The sequence below is a fragment of the Mus musculus genome, chromosome 16, assembly GCF_000001635.26.
Source record: "Mus musculus strain C57BL/6J chromosome 16, GRCm38.p6 C57BL/6J".
In the NCBI taxonomy this organism is placed as follows: domain Eukaryota; kingdom Metazoa; phylum Chordata; class Mammalia; order Rodentia; family Muridae; genus Mus; species Mus musculus.
This window is the reverse complement of record NC_000082.6, coordinates 38,083,204-38,099,843: the sequence shown is the minus strand read 5'-3', so window position 1 is coordinate 38,099,843 and position 16,640 is coordinate 38,083,204. Positions and strand designations below refer to the sequence as shown.

Genomic DNA, 16,640 nt, shown 5'->3' with positions numbered 1-16,640 from the left:
CTTTCCAGGATCTACTAGGTACTGGTTCTGAATTGGGACTGATTCCAGGAGACCCCAAGAAACACGGCAGACCTTCAGTTAAAGCAGGGGCTTATGGATGTCAGGTGATTAATATTTTTGGCTTATTAGGTCCACTCCATCTCTGAACTCATCCTATAGTTATTTCCCTAGTTCCAGAATGTATAATTGGTATACATACAATTAGAAGTTGGCAGAATTCTCAGTCATCAACAGATCATAAAATCTTAATAAGAAATGTCCAAAAACCTGTGTCTCATGCAGAGGAGGTGAAGACATTTGCCAAAAAAACCATGTCCCTTTCCTATTTCTCTTTGGAACAAATACAGAAAAATCCCTGACAGTTGGGTATAGTGGCAGATACCCAACCCCTACTCTGGAAGCTGACACAGAAGAATAGCAAATTTAAGGCTAGCCTGTGCTACATAGTGCCTCAAAAATAAATAAATGAATTAAATAAATAAATACATATCAACTAAGAATATTTCCAGATATATTTACAAATCATAACTTTGAGCACTATTGGCTGATGTCACAAGATAATATTAGATAATAACTCTGCAGTGATACACAAACACATGACCCAAGTAATAGGAGGATGAAGTCAGCTGCTCAAAAGGTCCTGGAGACCCACCAGCTCAGGTACCAGCAGTCAAACTAGGGCTCTATAAAAAATGATGCTGTGGGAGAAGAAAAGGAGTTACAGCAAGTAGATCCACAAGAGCCTGAGAAACTGATACATCTGTGGAGGAAGGCCAAGCCTGTATCACTACAGACGGTACAAGAAAAAGAAATGGTAACAATAAAGATATTTAAGAACAAAATATCGGACAGAAACTTGGCCGTGAATTTAGAAAAGGCTTCATAGTTCTTTAAAATGATCAACAAGTTACCATATGATCCAGCAGCTCCATTTCCAGGTACATATGCAGAAGACTTAAAATACATCCACATCAAAACTTGAGCATGAATGTCCAAAGCAGTTATCAGTCATGTTGCCAAAAACCAGAAAACCTAAATGCTAATGGACTGATGCACATGACACTTCCATTTAATGAAATTATTACCCAGCAACATAAAGGAAGGAGGCCTTTTTATCGTACATGCTTTAGCGTGGAAGACTGTAAGATGTGTCAAGGAAAAGAAGCTAGTCATAAAGGAAAGGCAGTGACAGATGTGGTAACACAGCACGTCTGCAATTTCAGCCTGTCAGACACTGGGGAAGCAAAGGCATGAAGATCCCAGGTTCCAGCACACCCTGGATTTCAGAGTGTGACCCTGTCACAAAAAGCCAGGACAGACATAGTGATGCATGCCTGTAATCCCACTCAAGAGGACAGAGACGGGCAGACGTCGAGTTTGAGGTCAACCTAGTCTACACAACAGGTTCCAAGACAGCAAGGAATAGACAGTGAGACCCTGGTTCAAAAACCAAAACAAAGTAAGAGAGGGGGAGAAAAGAGCATACTATAGATCCATGTATATAAAATCTAGACTAGAGATCCACAGAGTAATGCTTACCTATAGCTAGCAATAGATGATAAAAAGAGACTAGGAATGGACCCAAGGATTCTTTGTGTGTGGAGGAGGGTGTTGAGAAAAATACCCTAAAATTAAGTCATGGTGATGGCCACACAACTCTATGAAAATACTAATAACAACTAAATAAATGTTCAGTGGATAAACATTATGATATATGAATTATATTCCAACACAGCTCTTCTCAAAAGGAAGTGTGCGCATTTTCACAACTTGTTTCGGCTCTGACTACTTACTGTTCAATGTCTAGACAGTGGGAATGATTTAATAGTTTGACTAAAAATAATAGTTTAATTATATTATAGCAAAAGGTAGATGGACACGACAGTGATCTCTACTATGAGAAGGCAGAAACAATATCCAATGTCAATTTCATTCTGCTTTATATTTGCCTTGAATTTACTCCTCCTCGTCCTGGAGAATGAACCACGGTCTCACACACGCTAGACAAACACCCCACAGCTGAGTGTTATCCCCAGCGCTCTTTATGTACTCTGACAGAATGTCAGCCGCCCAAGCAGCCCTTGGACTTGCTATCCTGCCTCAGTCTCTGAGCAGCTGGGATCACAGGGCTTGCTCTCATGTTATTTTTAAAGATCAACTAAAATTATACTAATCAATAAGGGACAAAGACTACTAGCGAGAACAGCAGTCCCGGTTAAGGCTGCACCTGACAAGTCTTGGAAGGCAGATGACCAAATAAATGTATTTGTCTCAACTCTGTCTCTTCAAAATGCCCAGAAGGAAACGGGGACGCTCAAAGACATTACCTGATTTTATAGAAGAGGGGAAGCAGAGAATGTCACATGCAAAGAGAGACTTGGCCTTTGTGAAGATCAGACAAATTCCTCAGACATTCAAACCAAAGATACCCACAATTAGGATACCCACCTTTTCAATTCTCCTGGCACAGACCAGGATTTCATACAATTACTCTCTCTACACAGCTAGTCATAACATTTTAAAAGACAGAACAAAAAAAAAAAAAAAAAAGATAAAATCACTTAAATGAGGGCCAGCAAAATGGATCTGCAGGTAAAAGTTGAAAAAACAGACTAGAAAGTGTTAAATAATAACTCTTAAAAAAGGCCTTGAGCCGGGCGGTGGTGGCGCACACCTTTAATCCCCACCTCGGGAGGCAGAGGCAGGTAGATGTCTGAGTTCAAGGCCAGCCTGGTCTACAGAGTGAGTTCCAGGACAGCAAGGACTACACAGAGAAACCCTGTCTCAAAAAAAAAAAAAACAAACCAAAAAAAAAGCTTTGAGATTCCTACAAACCAGGACACAAAGCTACGGATCTGTCAGCCTGATGCCAGGTCTAACAGCAACATATCCAATTTGTCAGTTTATTAATTGCCCACAGTTTTTAATCTGATTTTTTGGCTTAGTTTGTCAATCACTAACCAATTCTAGAAGGGTCAGATTCCAAAGAATCTGATATTATATTTATATTATAAATACAGAGCAAAAGCAGATTTATTTGCAGACTGCCAATACTCTCCCAAAGAAATCAGTGCTGACAACATTAAATAATTACAAAAGAAAGCCACATATTATTTTCCCTTTTGTTCTGGCGTAAATCCTATTTTTTTCAAGAAACTATAAGTATATATGTATTTACTAATAGGCATACCTGAAACTAATTTCAAAACCACGATGGTGAAAAGTCACAGAGTCATTGCTAAGTTATCCTCTGAAGGGCTTGGGCATCCTTTAAGAGTTGGACACAGTAGCCGGCTTGAATTCCCAGCCCCTCATCCTGGGCTTGAACTGAGGCCATCACTGAGGCCGTCACCTGCCGAACCATGCCAACTGCCCTGCTCTGTAAACGTAACTGTAAGGTCATTTCAAGAAAATGTTCCTCCGTCAACTGTCACTTGCTCTGCTATGCACAGGAGCTTTTACCCACATCATATTCAAAAGTTTCAAAGGCAAGTTTTGTGATAATCAAAAAATATTTATATAACCAAAGTTAGATACCAAGATTGCAACGTCCACACCGAGATTCTTGTACCATGAAACTCCTTTTCTTCTTCAAATTACATATGGTTTTTACCACCAGTAGAGCATCCCTGAAAGATCAGGCAGAAGATGATGCTAACTGTTCCAACAACTTCATTTCTGAGTGACTATGTTCTCTGTGCAGCAGTGCCTGGGTAATCAGGTTGGTCCTGTCCTGGGAGGCCTTAATGCTGCCCCGCCCATGCACTCTGCTCCCCACTCACACTGAGGACACTGTCTCCTCACATCCTGCCTGTCCTCATCCCTGCCCCTCAAGCCCCTAAGCCTTCTTTTAAAATCCTAAAAATCAAAGATAGCTTCAGTTGCTGCTAAAAGCCCTAGCCCCAAACCTGATGACCTGCGTTCAAGCCTTAGCACCATATACTGGAAGGGGAGAGCTAATTCCTCCGACCTCCACATATACTGGAAGGGGAGAGCTAATTCCTCCGACCTCCACACGCACAGACACAGACACCAAATTAACAAGTGTAAACATTTTAATGGAAAGTATAAGATAAAAACAGAAACAGAAAAGAAGGAACTGTGGCACTCGGGGTCAGCATATTCCTTAGCCTTCTCTATGCACAAAGCTCACACAAAGTTTTCTGGGCCTGGAGCCATGGCTCTGTGGTGAAGAGCACTGACTGCTCTTCCAGAGGTCCACAGTTCAAATCCAGCACCTACTTGGTGGCTCACAACCCTCTGTAATGGGATCCAATTCCCTTGTCTGGTGTGTCTGAAAACAGAACACTCATATATACTGAATAAATATTTTAAAAAATAGTTTCCCCGTAACATAGTATACTGCTAGTATTTAATAACTTGGGCTTTCCCAGATTTGTCAGCCCCAAACAAAACCTCATGCCTGCAATTCAAGTCCAGTATAAGAGACTGATGAAACCGGATGCAAGTCTCATCTGAAGGGGTGGAAATATGAGCAGACACCTCATTTTCTAAATGCAGTTCCCAGACAGCCATAGTAAACTGCTCAATCTCTAGGTCCCTTTAAAGTTTTGAAATAGTGCTTATCACTTGACAATTAGCATCCTCAAGGTGTATGCAACAACAGTCTGTGCAAAGCTTGCTTAAATATCTTAAGCCTTTAACAACTGTGAGTCAGTTTAGCTGACAGGAGTGAAAAGCATGGCCCTGGTTTTCAATCTCACACACATGAACAACTTGTTTTTCTCTCCATTAAATAGGAAAATCAAGAAATTAGCTAGTGAGATGGGTGTGGTAGGGCACACTTTAGTCCTAGCCCTTGGGAGGCAGAGGAAGACAGATTTCTGTCTCTCCAAAGCTAGTTCCTGGACAGCTAGAGCTACACAGGGAAACCCTGTCTTTTTAAAAGAAAAAAAAAAAAAAAAAGGAAAGGAAAATAGAAATTAGCTAGTTCCTAATAAACTATTTCTTACATACCACAAGGAAATGAACCTTCCTTGGAAACTAGGGCACCTCCAAACTGCAAACTAGTCTTTGATTATAAGACAGTGTAATTTGATACCGCAGAATACTATGCAACTATAAATTGGTCTATTTCCGGTAATGATTTTTTTTGTTGTTGCTGTTTTGAGATAGGATCTCTCTATGCAGTCCTGGCTGGTCTGGAACTCACTTGCTATGTAGACCAGGCCTTGAACTCAGTGACCAGCCTGCCTCCTCAGTGCTGGGATTAAAGGCCTGTGCCATTCCACACAGCTGCTAATAAAAATGTTAATCAAAAAAAAAAAAATGTATATGATGAAACAACTCAAGTATAGTATTTTCCTCTTTCCATACCTTGTATACAAGCATTGTACCTGGGCAACTAGCCAAGTTGTCTTCCAAGAGTTCACCATACATAAGCCTTCTTTTTTTTTTTTTGAAACAGTTTCCCTGTATAGCCATGGCTGTCCTGGAACTCACCACAAACTTACAGAGATCCAAGTGTCTCTGCCTCCAGAGTCCTGATCAAAGCCATGTGCCACCACTGCCCAGCCTCACCAAATGCATTTGACAAAATGTTAGCCAAAATTAGCATATACTTTCTCAATTTTGAGTAAAAGGTGTTATTCTACAGTAGAATCTGTGTGTATGCTGATATTCATTTAATCGTCATAAATCTGGATGTGAAAAAAAAAACTGATTTCATCACAGCAAGGAAAAAGTATTTGAGGGGCTGGAGAGATGGCTCAGAGGTTAAGAGCACTGGTTGCTCTTCCAGAGGACAGAGTTCAATTCCCAGCACCCACATGACAGTTCACAGCTGTCTGTAACTCCAGTTTCCAGCACCTTCACACAGACATACACATAGGTAACACACTAGTACACATAAAGTAAAAATAAAGTAAAGTAAAAAGCATTCAAAATATACTTATTTTATCTTGGGATAAATGCCTCAACCAGAAAAATGTTACAATCAATTTTTAATTAAATATTAAGAGTATCATTATTAGCCTGGCAGTGGTGGTGCACGCCTTTAATCCCAGCACGCCGGGAGGCAGAGGCAGGTGGATTTCTGAGTTCCGAGGCCAGCCTGGTCTACAGAGTGAGTTCCAGGACAGCCAGTACTATACAAAGAAACCCTGTCTCGGGGAAAAATAAAAGTGTTATTTTACAGGCAAATTTTACCTAAGAATCATTACTTGTAAAAATAAATAAATATATATATATATATTTAAGAATGACCCAAAGACTATATAAAATGCCAAATAGTGGTGGAAGACACCTTTAATCCCAGCATTTGGGAGACAGAAGCAAGCCGGTCTCTGTTAGTTCAAGGCCAGGCAAGTCTGCATAGCAAGTGAGAACCAGAACTGCCAGGGCTACACAGAGAGAAACACTGTCTCAAAACAAAACAAAAACCATATTTAAGTATAACCTCTAGTTACTGCCCTCAAATACAACCTGACATTTCTAGGTGAGGATTAGAAATTAACAGAGTAGAAAGTTAAGTTTCTGCCAGTAACTAACAGCTGTTTGCTCAATCTCAAGGATACTTACTGTATGTCATTTTTAAAACCTGAACTCATCCATCCACCCGCTCATCTCAGCATTTTCTCAATTTCCCATTACAATGAACAATGTAACTCAGCGGTCAAGTCTTCCAGACCAATAACCTCAGACTTTATTTTTAACTCCTGACTCCACAAATATTCTCCTCGCTCCAATCCAAAGCCCTGCCAGTTTTCCCCTCCTAAGTCTTCAAATCTCTTCCTTTCATCCCATGTTCACATTTACATTGTGATCTATAACATAGTCTACTACAGTCAAAAGGCTTTTAATGTCTCTCCACTCAGCTATAAATCCCCTCACAATGTCTTGTTCAGCAATCCACAGTGCAGATAGCTCTTAGATCCCCACCCAAATCTTTACAGGCCTCCTCTGCTCTTGATTAACTAACTTTCCAGTCTGCACTCCCATGCCCTTGTTCTATTTAGGCCCCTGGAACTGAGGTATACCAACTTGCCCTCCGCCTCCCGTACAGAACAGACTGTGGCTAGGCTTGCCTCCTTCCACCCAGTGCACGGCATGCTTCTCCATTGGCTCCTGGGCTTAGCTAGCACCTGTTTTAAGAAGCACCTCTGTAGAAATCTTCCTGCTCCTTTCTCACCACCCCTTCCTTTTTCCTTTGTCCCTCTGAACAAATGGTTCACTTGGCGTTTTATAGTTATCAGGCTATTGTCTTCACCTTTTCCTGAATGTCTGCCTTTATATCAGAGGTTCTGGGAACAGGGACTATATAGGATGTCATATGTGCCTTTCAGAATACCAGCACCTAACAAATGCCTCTTTCATCTACGTGCCCTTAATGTCAAGGTTATTTTTTTAAAAATAGTAATAATTAACATTAAACTCTAATTTTTTTAATGTTTAAAATTAAAACACTTTAAGCTGTAGTCCTCTCACAGCTCCTCCATCCTAAAGAACCTCTATCAAGAATAAGTTGTTTTCAAAGAAAATCCTGGAAACAATATGAAAAGTCCCCAATTTTGGTATTTATTCTAGCATTACAGATCTCTGAAATAAACCTAATAAATAAATGGTCTAAAATGGACTGAGCAGGTTTTTTTTTTTAACTAGCCAAAGCATACAACACACAAATACTTAAGTACCATGAAAGGTTCTTCAGTAGTTACCATGAAGTCTACTTCATCATAACTGATAATTACCCTAGCATTTTTTTAGATTCCATTCAAATGACTCCGTAAAGTGCTTAGAAAGCATGACCCTTCCCTAAAAGATGCGAAATCAGCTTCCCTCTTAACATGCCCTGCGTTCTAAATTTGCTAGTCACTGAAGGAAAAGAAAAAAGTGAACTTGCAAAAATCTCTCCCACTCAGCCATCGCTTTGGATATAACTTTGGGCTTCTCTGTTTCAGACAAGTTCCAAAAGCCTACAGGACTGCAGCTAAAAGGAAACAGGTCCAATTGCTTAATCAATTGCATATAACAGCACATGCATTTTGACTTTTTAAAAATCTTAGTTCTTCAGTTACATCAGCTCCTCTCAGCAACAAAACAGTTTTATCTGTGTCCTCCCTCTTCTTTCTCATCGAATAAGGAAAACAACATGGATATTTTGGCCAGAATCTGCAACTATGTTCTAATAAGCTGTCATGAAATACCACATAAACATCTCCACAAATAGATACATTTGAACACTGGATACTCAGTATACCAAACACTTCAAGAACACAAGACTCTTTTTTTTCAGCACAGATTCCCCGGGAAAGACTGACAGATACTGACACATTTTAAATTATCCTAAAAGGGTATCCTCTTGTACTCTTAAAAATAATAATAATAATAATAACAAGTAATAAATGCAATGCCACCTCAAAATTAAACTTAAATGAGGAGTCAGTGACAACACTTAACTTAGTTTGTGGCAAAATGACAATACAACCTCAATCAAAAGTTGAATCTCCTTCCAAGTTACCTTTTGATTAAACAAATTATATGGTGGCAGATTGGTAATGTCAAAACAGGAAGGTTAAGAGATAACACATTAAACCACTTGAAAACAATGCACTTAGAGATGCGACTGCTGCGGGATATTTATCAGCTTCCACCACCCCTAGACGAGTGAGGGATGGATGCTAGCTTGCCTCCAACGGCAATGTGGGTTACCAAGCAAGTTCATCCCCAGATTCAAAAATACTTTGTGTAGTCACACGGGCAAATAGGAAATATTAGGAGGCTGGGGCATTTAATATCTCTATTTTGAATACAGAACCCTGATAACCTGAGCTAACTAAGATAAACTCCCTCATTCCAGAAGACAAGGACTCGGCAAATGTACATCATGGTTTATTAATCAAGCCTTGTCCTCCTCTTCTTTATTCAAAGGGATGGGCAAGCGAACGCTTCTTCCATCGCTTAACCCGGAGGCACTGGAGCACTTGAAAAGACTACCAGCAGCACGGAGAACGTAAGAAAAGAAGTTTCAAATCCAATCAGGCAAATAAAACTAATATTCTCTCAATCCAAGGTTAATGAGGCGGGGGGAGGGGGTACGGGAATGGGAGGAGGAAAAGGAGCCTGCCTCTTCTTGACTCAAGGCTGGTTTTGCCCTTTTCCACGACCACTGACTGTTCTATCAGGTCTGTTAGTGTAAGATCCTGGTATTTCGAGGTTTCTTATCTAAATGGTAAGGTGGAGGAAGGGTGTAAAATAAAATCGATACTCACTGCTAACTTTCATGCTACCAAAAGCTGAAGGCTGCTGCACTGGCTTGCAGCTCTCCGCAAAGGAGGTGGTTCTCGGTCGCCCCGACATGATGGCTCTTCTTGAATCACCTTTTCCTTCCTTAATCCTTTTCTTCCTTTTGTTTTATGTTAGGGTGCTAGGTTAATGATAAATGCAGCATTAAGTTCTCCCGCAAGAAAGAGAAAGAAAGACTTCGTTCTCTTGGCTTTTCACTCCTTTTGTATAGCTATTTAAGAAGAAGGAAAAAAAAAAGGAGCTATGTATTTCTTCAAGACAGATCGGTACGGATATTTAACACATAGATGATTTAGAGCTGGGAGAAAAATACAATTCTTTCACCTCCCTTTCCTGGAAGAGGAGAAAAAGGGTGGAGTGGAATCCTTAAAAATATATATATATCACGTGAACGAGGGCAAATACTTGATTGAAAATAAGTACTCTGAGTATTATATTTTTCCTCGGGGATTTTTTTCCGAGTCAATGAAGAAGGGAAGCGGCGGAAGGATCACGAGCCTCACGCTTGAAGAGAAGGGGGATGGGAAGGAGGGAGGAGATGGCTCGGAGATGCGACGGCAAACGCTGCGGCTCCGGCAGCAGCGGGATCCGGCGGTCTGACGGCGGCGGCGGCCGGGTGAACCGGAGGGCAGCGCAGTCGCGAGTCAGCGGCGGGCGGTGGCGGCGGCTCCTCTCCTCATTGCGCCAGGAGCAGCTGCAGGCGGTGGCTGGATCCAGCGGCCATGGCGGCAGCGGCGGCGGAGGCAGCTCCCTTCAGACCCCAGGCAGCGGCTCCCTGACTGCTCCCCATACGCCGGGGACATGGGAACCAGGCAACCGCTTCCGTCCCTCGGGGTCCCCTCCCCCGTCCGTGGCCCCGGCACGGCCGGCCTCCGCCCCTCGCCTTTGCTCAGCGGCTGCTCGGGAAGTGTCCGCGCTGTGCCCGGAGCCCGAAGCCCTGTCAGCGGCTGCAAGGCCGGCTCCTCCTTGCTGCCTTCCTTCCTTTGTCACTCGGCCCAGGCGGCGGCGACGGCGGCGACACAAGCCCGCATTCGGCCGGGTCGGGGGCTGCTCTGTGCGAGGCGCGCCGTCTGCGCAGCCGCCTAGCCCTTCCCCACTCCCCCTCCCCCTTCCTACTCGTCCTCCGCCTCCTTCCTCCCCCACCCAGCCCTTACACCGCCCAGCGCCCCGCCGCCCGCGTTACAGGCGTCTGGGAATCGCTCGCCGAGCCCGCGCCCGCCAGCTTCGGCTGTAGAGCCGAAACCCAAGCCGGAACCAATCAGAGACGTCGCTTGCTTGCAGCTCCTGCCGGAAAAAGCCGAGCGACCTGGATAACCAATGAGGAGACGCCGCTGGGAGACCACGCCCCAGCAACGAGGAATGCCGAAGGTAGCCGAACAGAAGGGAAGAGGGTTCTCCTTGTCCTGTGGCTGGCTAGAGAGAAGAGTCGACAATAGCGACAGTGGCCAATCAGAGCTGTTGGCCCTCAGGGAAAAGCCTCAAGAGTTAAGGACGGCGAAACTCCCGAGTCGCGGGAGGAACTGCACGGCTGGGCGCCGCGCCCGTTTCCTCATTGGCTGGACAACTCCGCTGGGCGTGTACCTTTCTCGGTGATTGGTGAAGGGAAGGGGGCTTCCGAGGACATCGGGCCAGTCAGAGCCTCCCCTCCCTCTTTGAGGCGGGGAGAAGAAGAAAGCGGAGGGAGGGCACCTATAAAGTGCCATCTCATTGGTCTGCAGCGTCGAGCTGGAGCGCGGGGGGAGGGGAGCTTCGAAAGGGAGAAGGAGGGTGCAGGAGCCCGTGGCGGCGGCCAATAGGCGCTCACTGCTGTGCAATCGCAAGACCTAGCTGCAGTGGGATTGGCCTCGGGTGGTCCCTAAGCGGGCGGACGGGATGAGTGGTCGGCCTGCATCTGCTTTCCGAGCCGACGCTCGTGCTGGCTGTGCAGCCCGGTCCGACAATGCTGCGGTCGGAGGGTCGGGCCCCGAGCGCTCTAGTGGGGCGTGAGGCCGTCCCCATTCCCGGGAGCTCCGCGGGGCGCGGCTTACCAAGTGCGCCCGAGGCTCCCCACCGCGCGTGCTGAGCCTATGAGAACGTCTATTCTCTGAAAGACGTAGGGCGCCGTGGCCGGGGCCGAACCCTCTAGCGCTTAAATGGGAACAAAGCTTCCAGAGAAGGAGAGCCTCTGGGCAGCCGCGCCCGCCCATCGCGGGGGGCCGCTGATCTCGTGGGGGGGGGGGGGGGAGCCCTTTGCAGCAGGCGCACAAGGCCAGACCAGGCCTTCTGGAAACGCCCCCGAGAGATGAGCTCATGCTAGATGAGCGCGGTCCATGGGCGCGACTGTCCAGCGCAAAAGCAGCCCCGAAAACAGGTGAGGGGAAATGTGGTCAGGACAGTACCTCGAATCCTAGGAGGAAGCTCAAGTCAGAATTGCTCGCAGCAGTTTTTAGTGTTATTGGATGATCAGCACACTGCTGCCTAAGTAGGTTTCACATGTAGTCCAGCGTCCATTGTTCTACAAAGGAGACCATTGCCTTGGTCCATCCGAGAGCTGTGTGGCGTGGCTACTACGACTAGAGTAAGTTAGAGTGGACACTGGCAATCCTGACTGTAATCCCGTGATACTTGTAATACCCACCCGCATAGTCATCTCTTTCTGTTGAGATGCTATCTCCAGAAAGCACATGTAAAAGTACACGTACTTGATCAGATTGCTTAGCTATTGCTTTAAAATCTGATGAGGGACTTGGGACAGAACAAAGTAAGCTTTGAAGGGAGCCAGTAAAGGTCTGGATAGTGTTTGCAGACTCAGATGTCTGTAGAGGCCTGGCAAATAAAGCGAATGACACCGGCCTGGTGGAAGACAATAGGAATGTTAGATGATGTGGAAACGGGAGTTCCATCCATGCCCTTAAGGGGGTCCACCATTAAAATAATCGTATTCTCCTTTTTTTTTTTTTTTAATTACCAAAACCATAACGTTGAAGTTTTATGTGTGATCTCTAAATCTGACGTGTTGGCAACCGATATGCCGAAACCACGTAGACCAACAAAGTAAAAAATCCCAGGAAAATGTGCCCGACAGGCAGCCAATTTGTAATCTCATTCCTTATCGGAGACTTTATGCCTCAAGTGCAGAAGAGACTCTTGTTCTTCACAATTAAAATCGTCTATAAGGTAGCCCGATGCCATGGGGGAGGGTAAAGAATCTTAAAAGCAGCCGCCTTGCTTGGCAACTTTGTCATTTGAATGGTGCCTCTCCATGCTATTATGAAAGACCTTTGCCACTGTTCCTAAACTGCTGTGGTGCAGAACTTTAAATCCTCCCTACCTAATTATACCAGCAGGAAGGTAAATAACAAGGGTTTAGTTTGCAGAAACTGGCAACGTGGCTATTCTTGTATATAAAACTAGTTCAAAAATAGCCTACCTTAGGGTTTTGATTAGTAACTTTTTTGTTGCCTTCAGATATTTTTAACTCAATTGAAAAAAATCTTTTCATAGGAAAAAAATACATATTTCAGTCCACAAATAGGACTTGGAGAAGGAAAAGTTTATTTAATAAAACACAGAACAGCCAGCCAGGTGTGGTGGGGCACACACTCTTTTAATCCCAGTACTGCAGAGGCAGATGAATCACTGAGTTCAAGACCAGCCTGATCTACATGAGTTTCAGGTGGGGGTCGGCCATATGGACCCCACAGACATACTGAAACTTAACAGTCAGTACTGGTTTTCTGACTTTGAAAACCTCTCATTTTGCCTTCCTACATGGTGAGGACTACTGGGAAAAGTATTAGTGCGCCTTGAAAGTTAACTCATTTTTGCAAGACCCACAAAGTTAAGGCAGCAGAACCGGGGTTCACATCCCTTGTTCTTTGCCTCTACTCCACAATTCTCTCTTGGTACAGTCCCCACATCCCCCAGATTCTGCTAAAGTGCTAGCTGTAGAAGCCTGACTACCTAAATTCAGTCTGCAGAATGCACCTAAAGGCCAAGGAGAGGGCCAAATCCATTAACTTGTCTTCTGGCCTCCACGTCTGTACATCATGGCACATACCAGTCACACAATAATAGTAAAAGGCAGATAGCTTACTCACCCAAGAGTTCCCCCGTTTGGCTAGACTGATTGGCCAGTGAGCTCTAAGAATCTACCTGTCTCTGTCCCCCAATTTTGGAGTGGTAAGCACCCCAGCTTTTATGTGGGTTCTAGAAATCTAGACCCTGGTCCTCACACTTTAACCACTGAGACATATCCCCAATCCTAGAATACCTACTTTTATTTATATTGTTTTAATTGAATGGCTATAGGGTGTTTCTTCTGTATGTATATCTATGTTTGGTACCTACAGAGGCATCAGATCCTCTGGAACTGTAGTTGCTGACAGTTGTAAGCTGTCATGGGGATGCTGGAATTGAACCTGGATCCTATGAAAGAACAGCCAGTGTTCTTAACCACTGAGCTATCTCTCCAGGCCCGAGAATATACAATTGGCTGTTTGAGAGCTGGCAGAGTGGCCTGTCAGGCAAAAGTACCTGCTGCCTAACCTGACGACATGACTTGCATGCTCAGAACCGACATGGTAAAAGGACAGACTCAGCCCATGCAAGTTCAAGAACAAGCCCACACGTGGACACACAACAACAACAGCAACAATTGTAAATGTAATTTTTAAAACCTGCCATTTGAGTTGCTGACTTGATTTTCATTTAAAAAAAAGTAGTTAATAAATTTTGGCTTGGGGTTAGGGTAGGCTTCCTAACGATTTCTGAAATGACCTTCATTGTATTTTTGCAATTTTGTACATCTATGCATAGTGACTATGGTGGTTTGAGCTCATATATTTGAACTCCAGTTGTCAGGGAGTGGCTCTACTTAGAAGGATTAAGAGGTGTGGCCTTGTTGGAGAAAGTGAGTTACTGGGGGTGGTCTCTAAGGGTTCAGCAGCCCAAGCTAGGCCCAGTGAGTCTCTCCCTACCACCCATGGATAAGGATGTAGAACTCTCAGCTACCTCTCCAGCTCCATGTCTGCCCTGCTCCCCACCACGATGAGAATGCACCAAACCTCTGAAACTGTACACCAGCCCCGATTAAATGCTTTCCTTTATAAGAGTTGTCATGGTCATGGTGTCTCTTCACAACAATAGAACAGTGACTAAGACAGTGACATTCTCCACATTGATGATTATAAAATCAGTATGTCATTCAGCTGGAAAATGTTGAAGATGTTCTGCATCATGCAGCATTAAATACTCCACCAAGATTTAATTCTTGATACTTGTTTATTTCATTAATAATTAATATATAATGAGGAATGCACTACTGAAAGTCAAAGGACAATTTGCAGGTATTTGTCTGTCCTTCTCCACTCTTGGCAGTAAGCACCTTTACCCTGAGCCTTTACCTCACCAGTCTCAAGACTTAATTCTTTATGTAAAAATAAACAGACCCGGCTGTGTCATTCATATGCAGATTTTCTTTTTTAATAAAGGATAAAACTATATGTAAACTGCAAATAAATGTCTTTATCATCAGTAAATGTTTGGTTTGTCTGTCTGTATTACATAACCGTATACCTGGGGTCATGTTGAGATTTCTTAGTCAAAAATGGATTGCAAGCAAAACAAGCTTAAGCAGCCCTGATCAAAAGGACACAGCTGAGAAGATTTTCAAATCTGTAGCCTTCATGTCCTTTCCCTGGCAATGTTCTTTTAGAAAGTTAGCTCATGTCCATTTGATGACCATGTAGCCAGCTCTCAGCATCTCTGTAGCATACTATGCTAAGCAATCAAATACAGAAGTATGAAGGTAACCGAAAGCCATGCCGACATGACGTCTGTCGCAGCCTAAGGGAGCTCTCATGCAGTGATAGAGCAAGCACAGAGTATTGAGAGGGTCCCAGAGGTTTGTCTCCAACTTGTAATTAAAACTTGTAGTTGCTGGGCGTTGGTGGTGCACGCCTATAATCCCAGCACTCAGAGGGCAAAGGCAGGCAGATTTCTGAGTTCAAGGCCAACCTGGTCTACAGAGTGAGTTCCAGGACAGCCAGGTCTACACAGAAACCCTGTCTCGAAACACACACACACACACACCCAAAAAAAAAAAAAAAAAAAAAACCTAGTAGTTACTATTAGCTTGCTCGAACTCTCAACAGGGTCTCACTTCACTACATAGCCCTGGCTATCCTGGAACTTGATATGAGACCAAGCTGGCTAGCCTCAAGGTCACAGAGATCGGCTGCCTCTGCTTCCTAACTGCTACAAGTGGTATGCACCACCACCATACCAGCCTATGTTTACCTTAAGAAGTGACGGGGGGGGGGGGGGATTATGTATGTGTGTATATATATATACACGTGTGTGTGTGTATGTGTGTGTATTTCTAATGATTAACTGGTAGATACTAGTACCCTGATTGCTTAGTCTAAAGAACATGTGTTATTGATTCATAATACAACTATTCTCAGGTTAGAACAAATCCACAATCTCGGAGGAATTTTCAAGCCAGTGTCTCAGGGTTTGTTTTAGGATTTGTTTGTTTGTTTTTTGTTTTGTTTTGTTTTTGTTTTTTCGAGACAGGGTTTCTCTGTGTAGCCCTGGCTGTCCTGGAACTCACTTTGTAGACCAGGCTGGCCTCGAACTCAGAAATCTGCCTGTCTCTGCCTCCCGAGTGCTGGGATTAAAGGCGTGCGCCACCACGCCCGGCTTGTTTGTTTGTTTTAACTTGACTTTCACAGCTTGTTAAAATGATTTCTGTGAATTGCCTATGAGGCAGAGATTGTGCTCATGGATCGAGAGCCCACGATGCCAAAGAAGACACCAACTTTCGGTAAGAAACACCGTGTTAGTTATCAGCAAAAACTAATGATCAAAAATAGCAAAGGGACTTGAAACTGAAAGCTCTTGCCTTACAAGATATAATTGTGTATATATTCATGGGAAGTGAAATGACAATTTTATTATGAAATGGGGTGACAAAGTCAAGCTGTTTAAAACTTCATCTTTCTGTCTACCGTCCTTTTTGGTTTTTTGAGACAGGTTTGTTTCTCAGTGTAGCCCTGGCTGTCCTGGAACTGTAGGGCAATAGTCATCATTTTTGTTTCTGTCATAGTAACTCAACTCTCTTGATCCTGAGACGTACAATCTTCTGTTCTTGGCCACATTTCGAAATCTTTGCAGTAGACCTTTAACACTCAGGGCTGGAGAAATGCCTCCGTGGTTAAGAACATTAAGAGCACTTGTTCTTTCAGAGGACCTGGATTTGATTTTCAGCACCCACTCGGCAGCCCGCAGCTCTCTATAACTCCAGATCTGGGGATCCCATACCCTCTTGTGACCCTCAGGGCCCTTGCATGTACATGGCACAGACAGACTCAGGTACACACAAATACACATAA

At 44.0% G+C, this 16,640-nt stretch overlaps 1 protein-coding gene and 1 long non-coding RNA gene across 3 annotated transcripts in view; one reads left to right on the top strand and one right to left on the bottom strand.

The window, feature by feature from the left end:
* Gsk3b (glycogen synthase kinase 3 beta) overlaps positions 1-10,843 on the bottom strand; it is a 157,084-nt gene extending 146,241 nt beyond the window's left edge. For both annotated transcript variants that reach the window (NM_001347232.1, NM_019827.7), the window contains exon 1: positions 9,231-10,843. In NM_001347232.1, coding sequence (NP_001334161.1) covers positions 9,231-9,318 — 88 coding nt within the window. In that variant the 5' untranslated portion in view covers positions 9,319-10,843. The remainder of the gene's footprint in view (positions 1-9,230) is intronic.
* Positions 10,584-14,780, top strand: BC031361 (cDNA sequence BC031361). The gene has a single exon (NR_033221.1). It is a non-coding gene; the product is annotated as a cDNA sequence BC031361 (long non-coding RNA).
* The last annotated feature ends 1,860 nt before the right edge of the window (positions 14,781-16,640 follow it).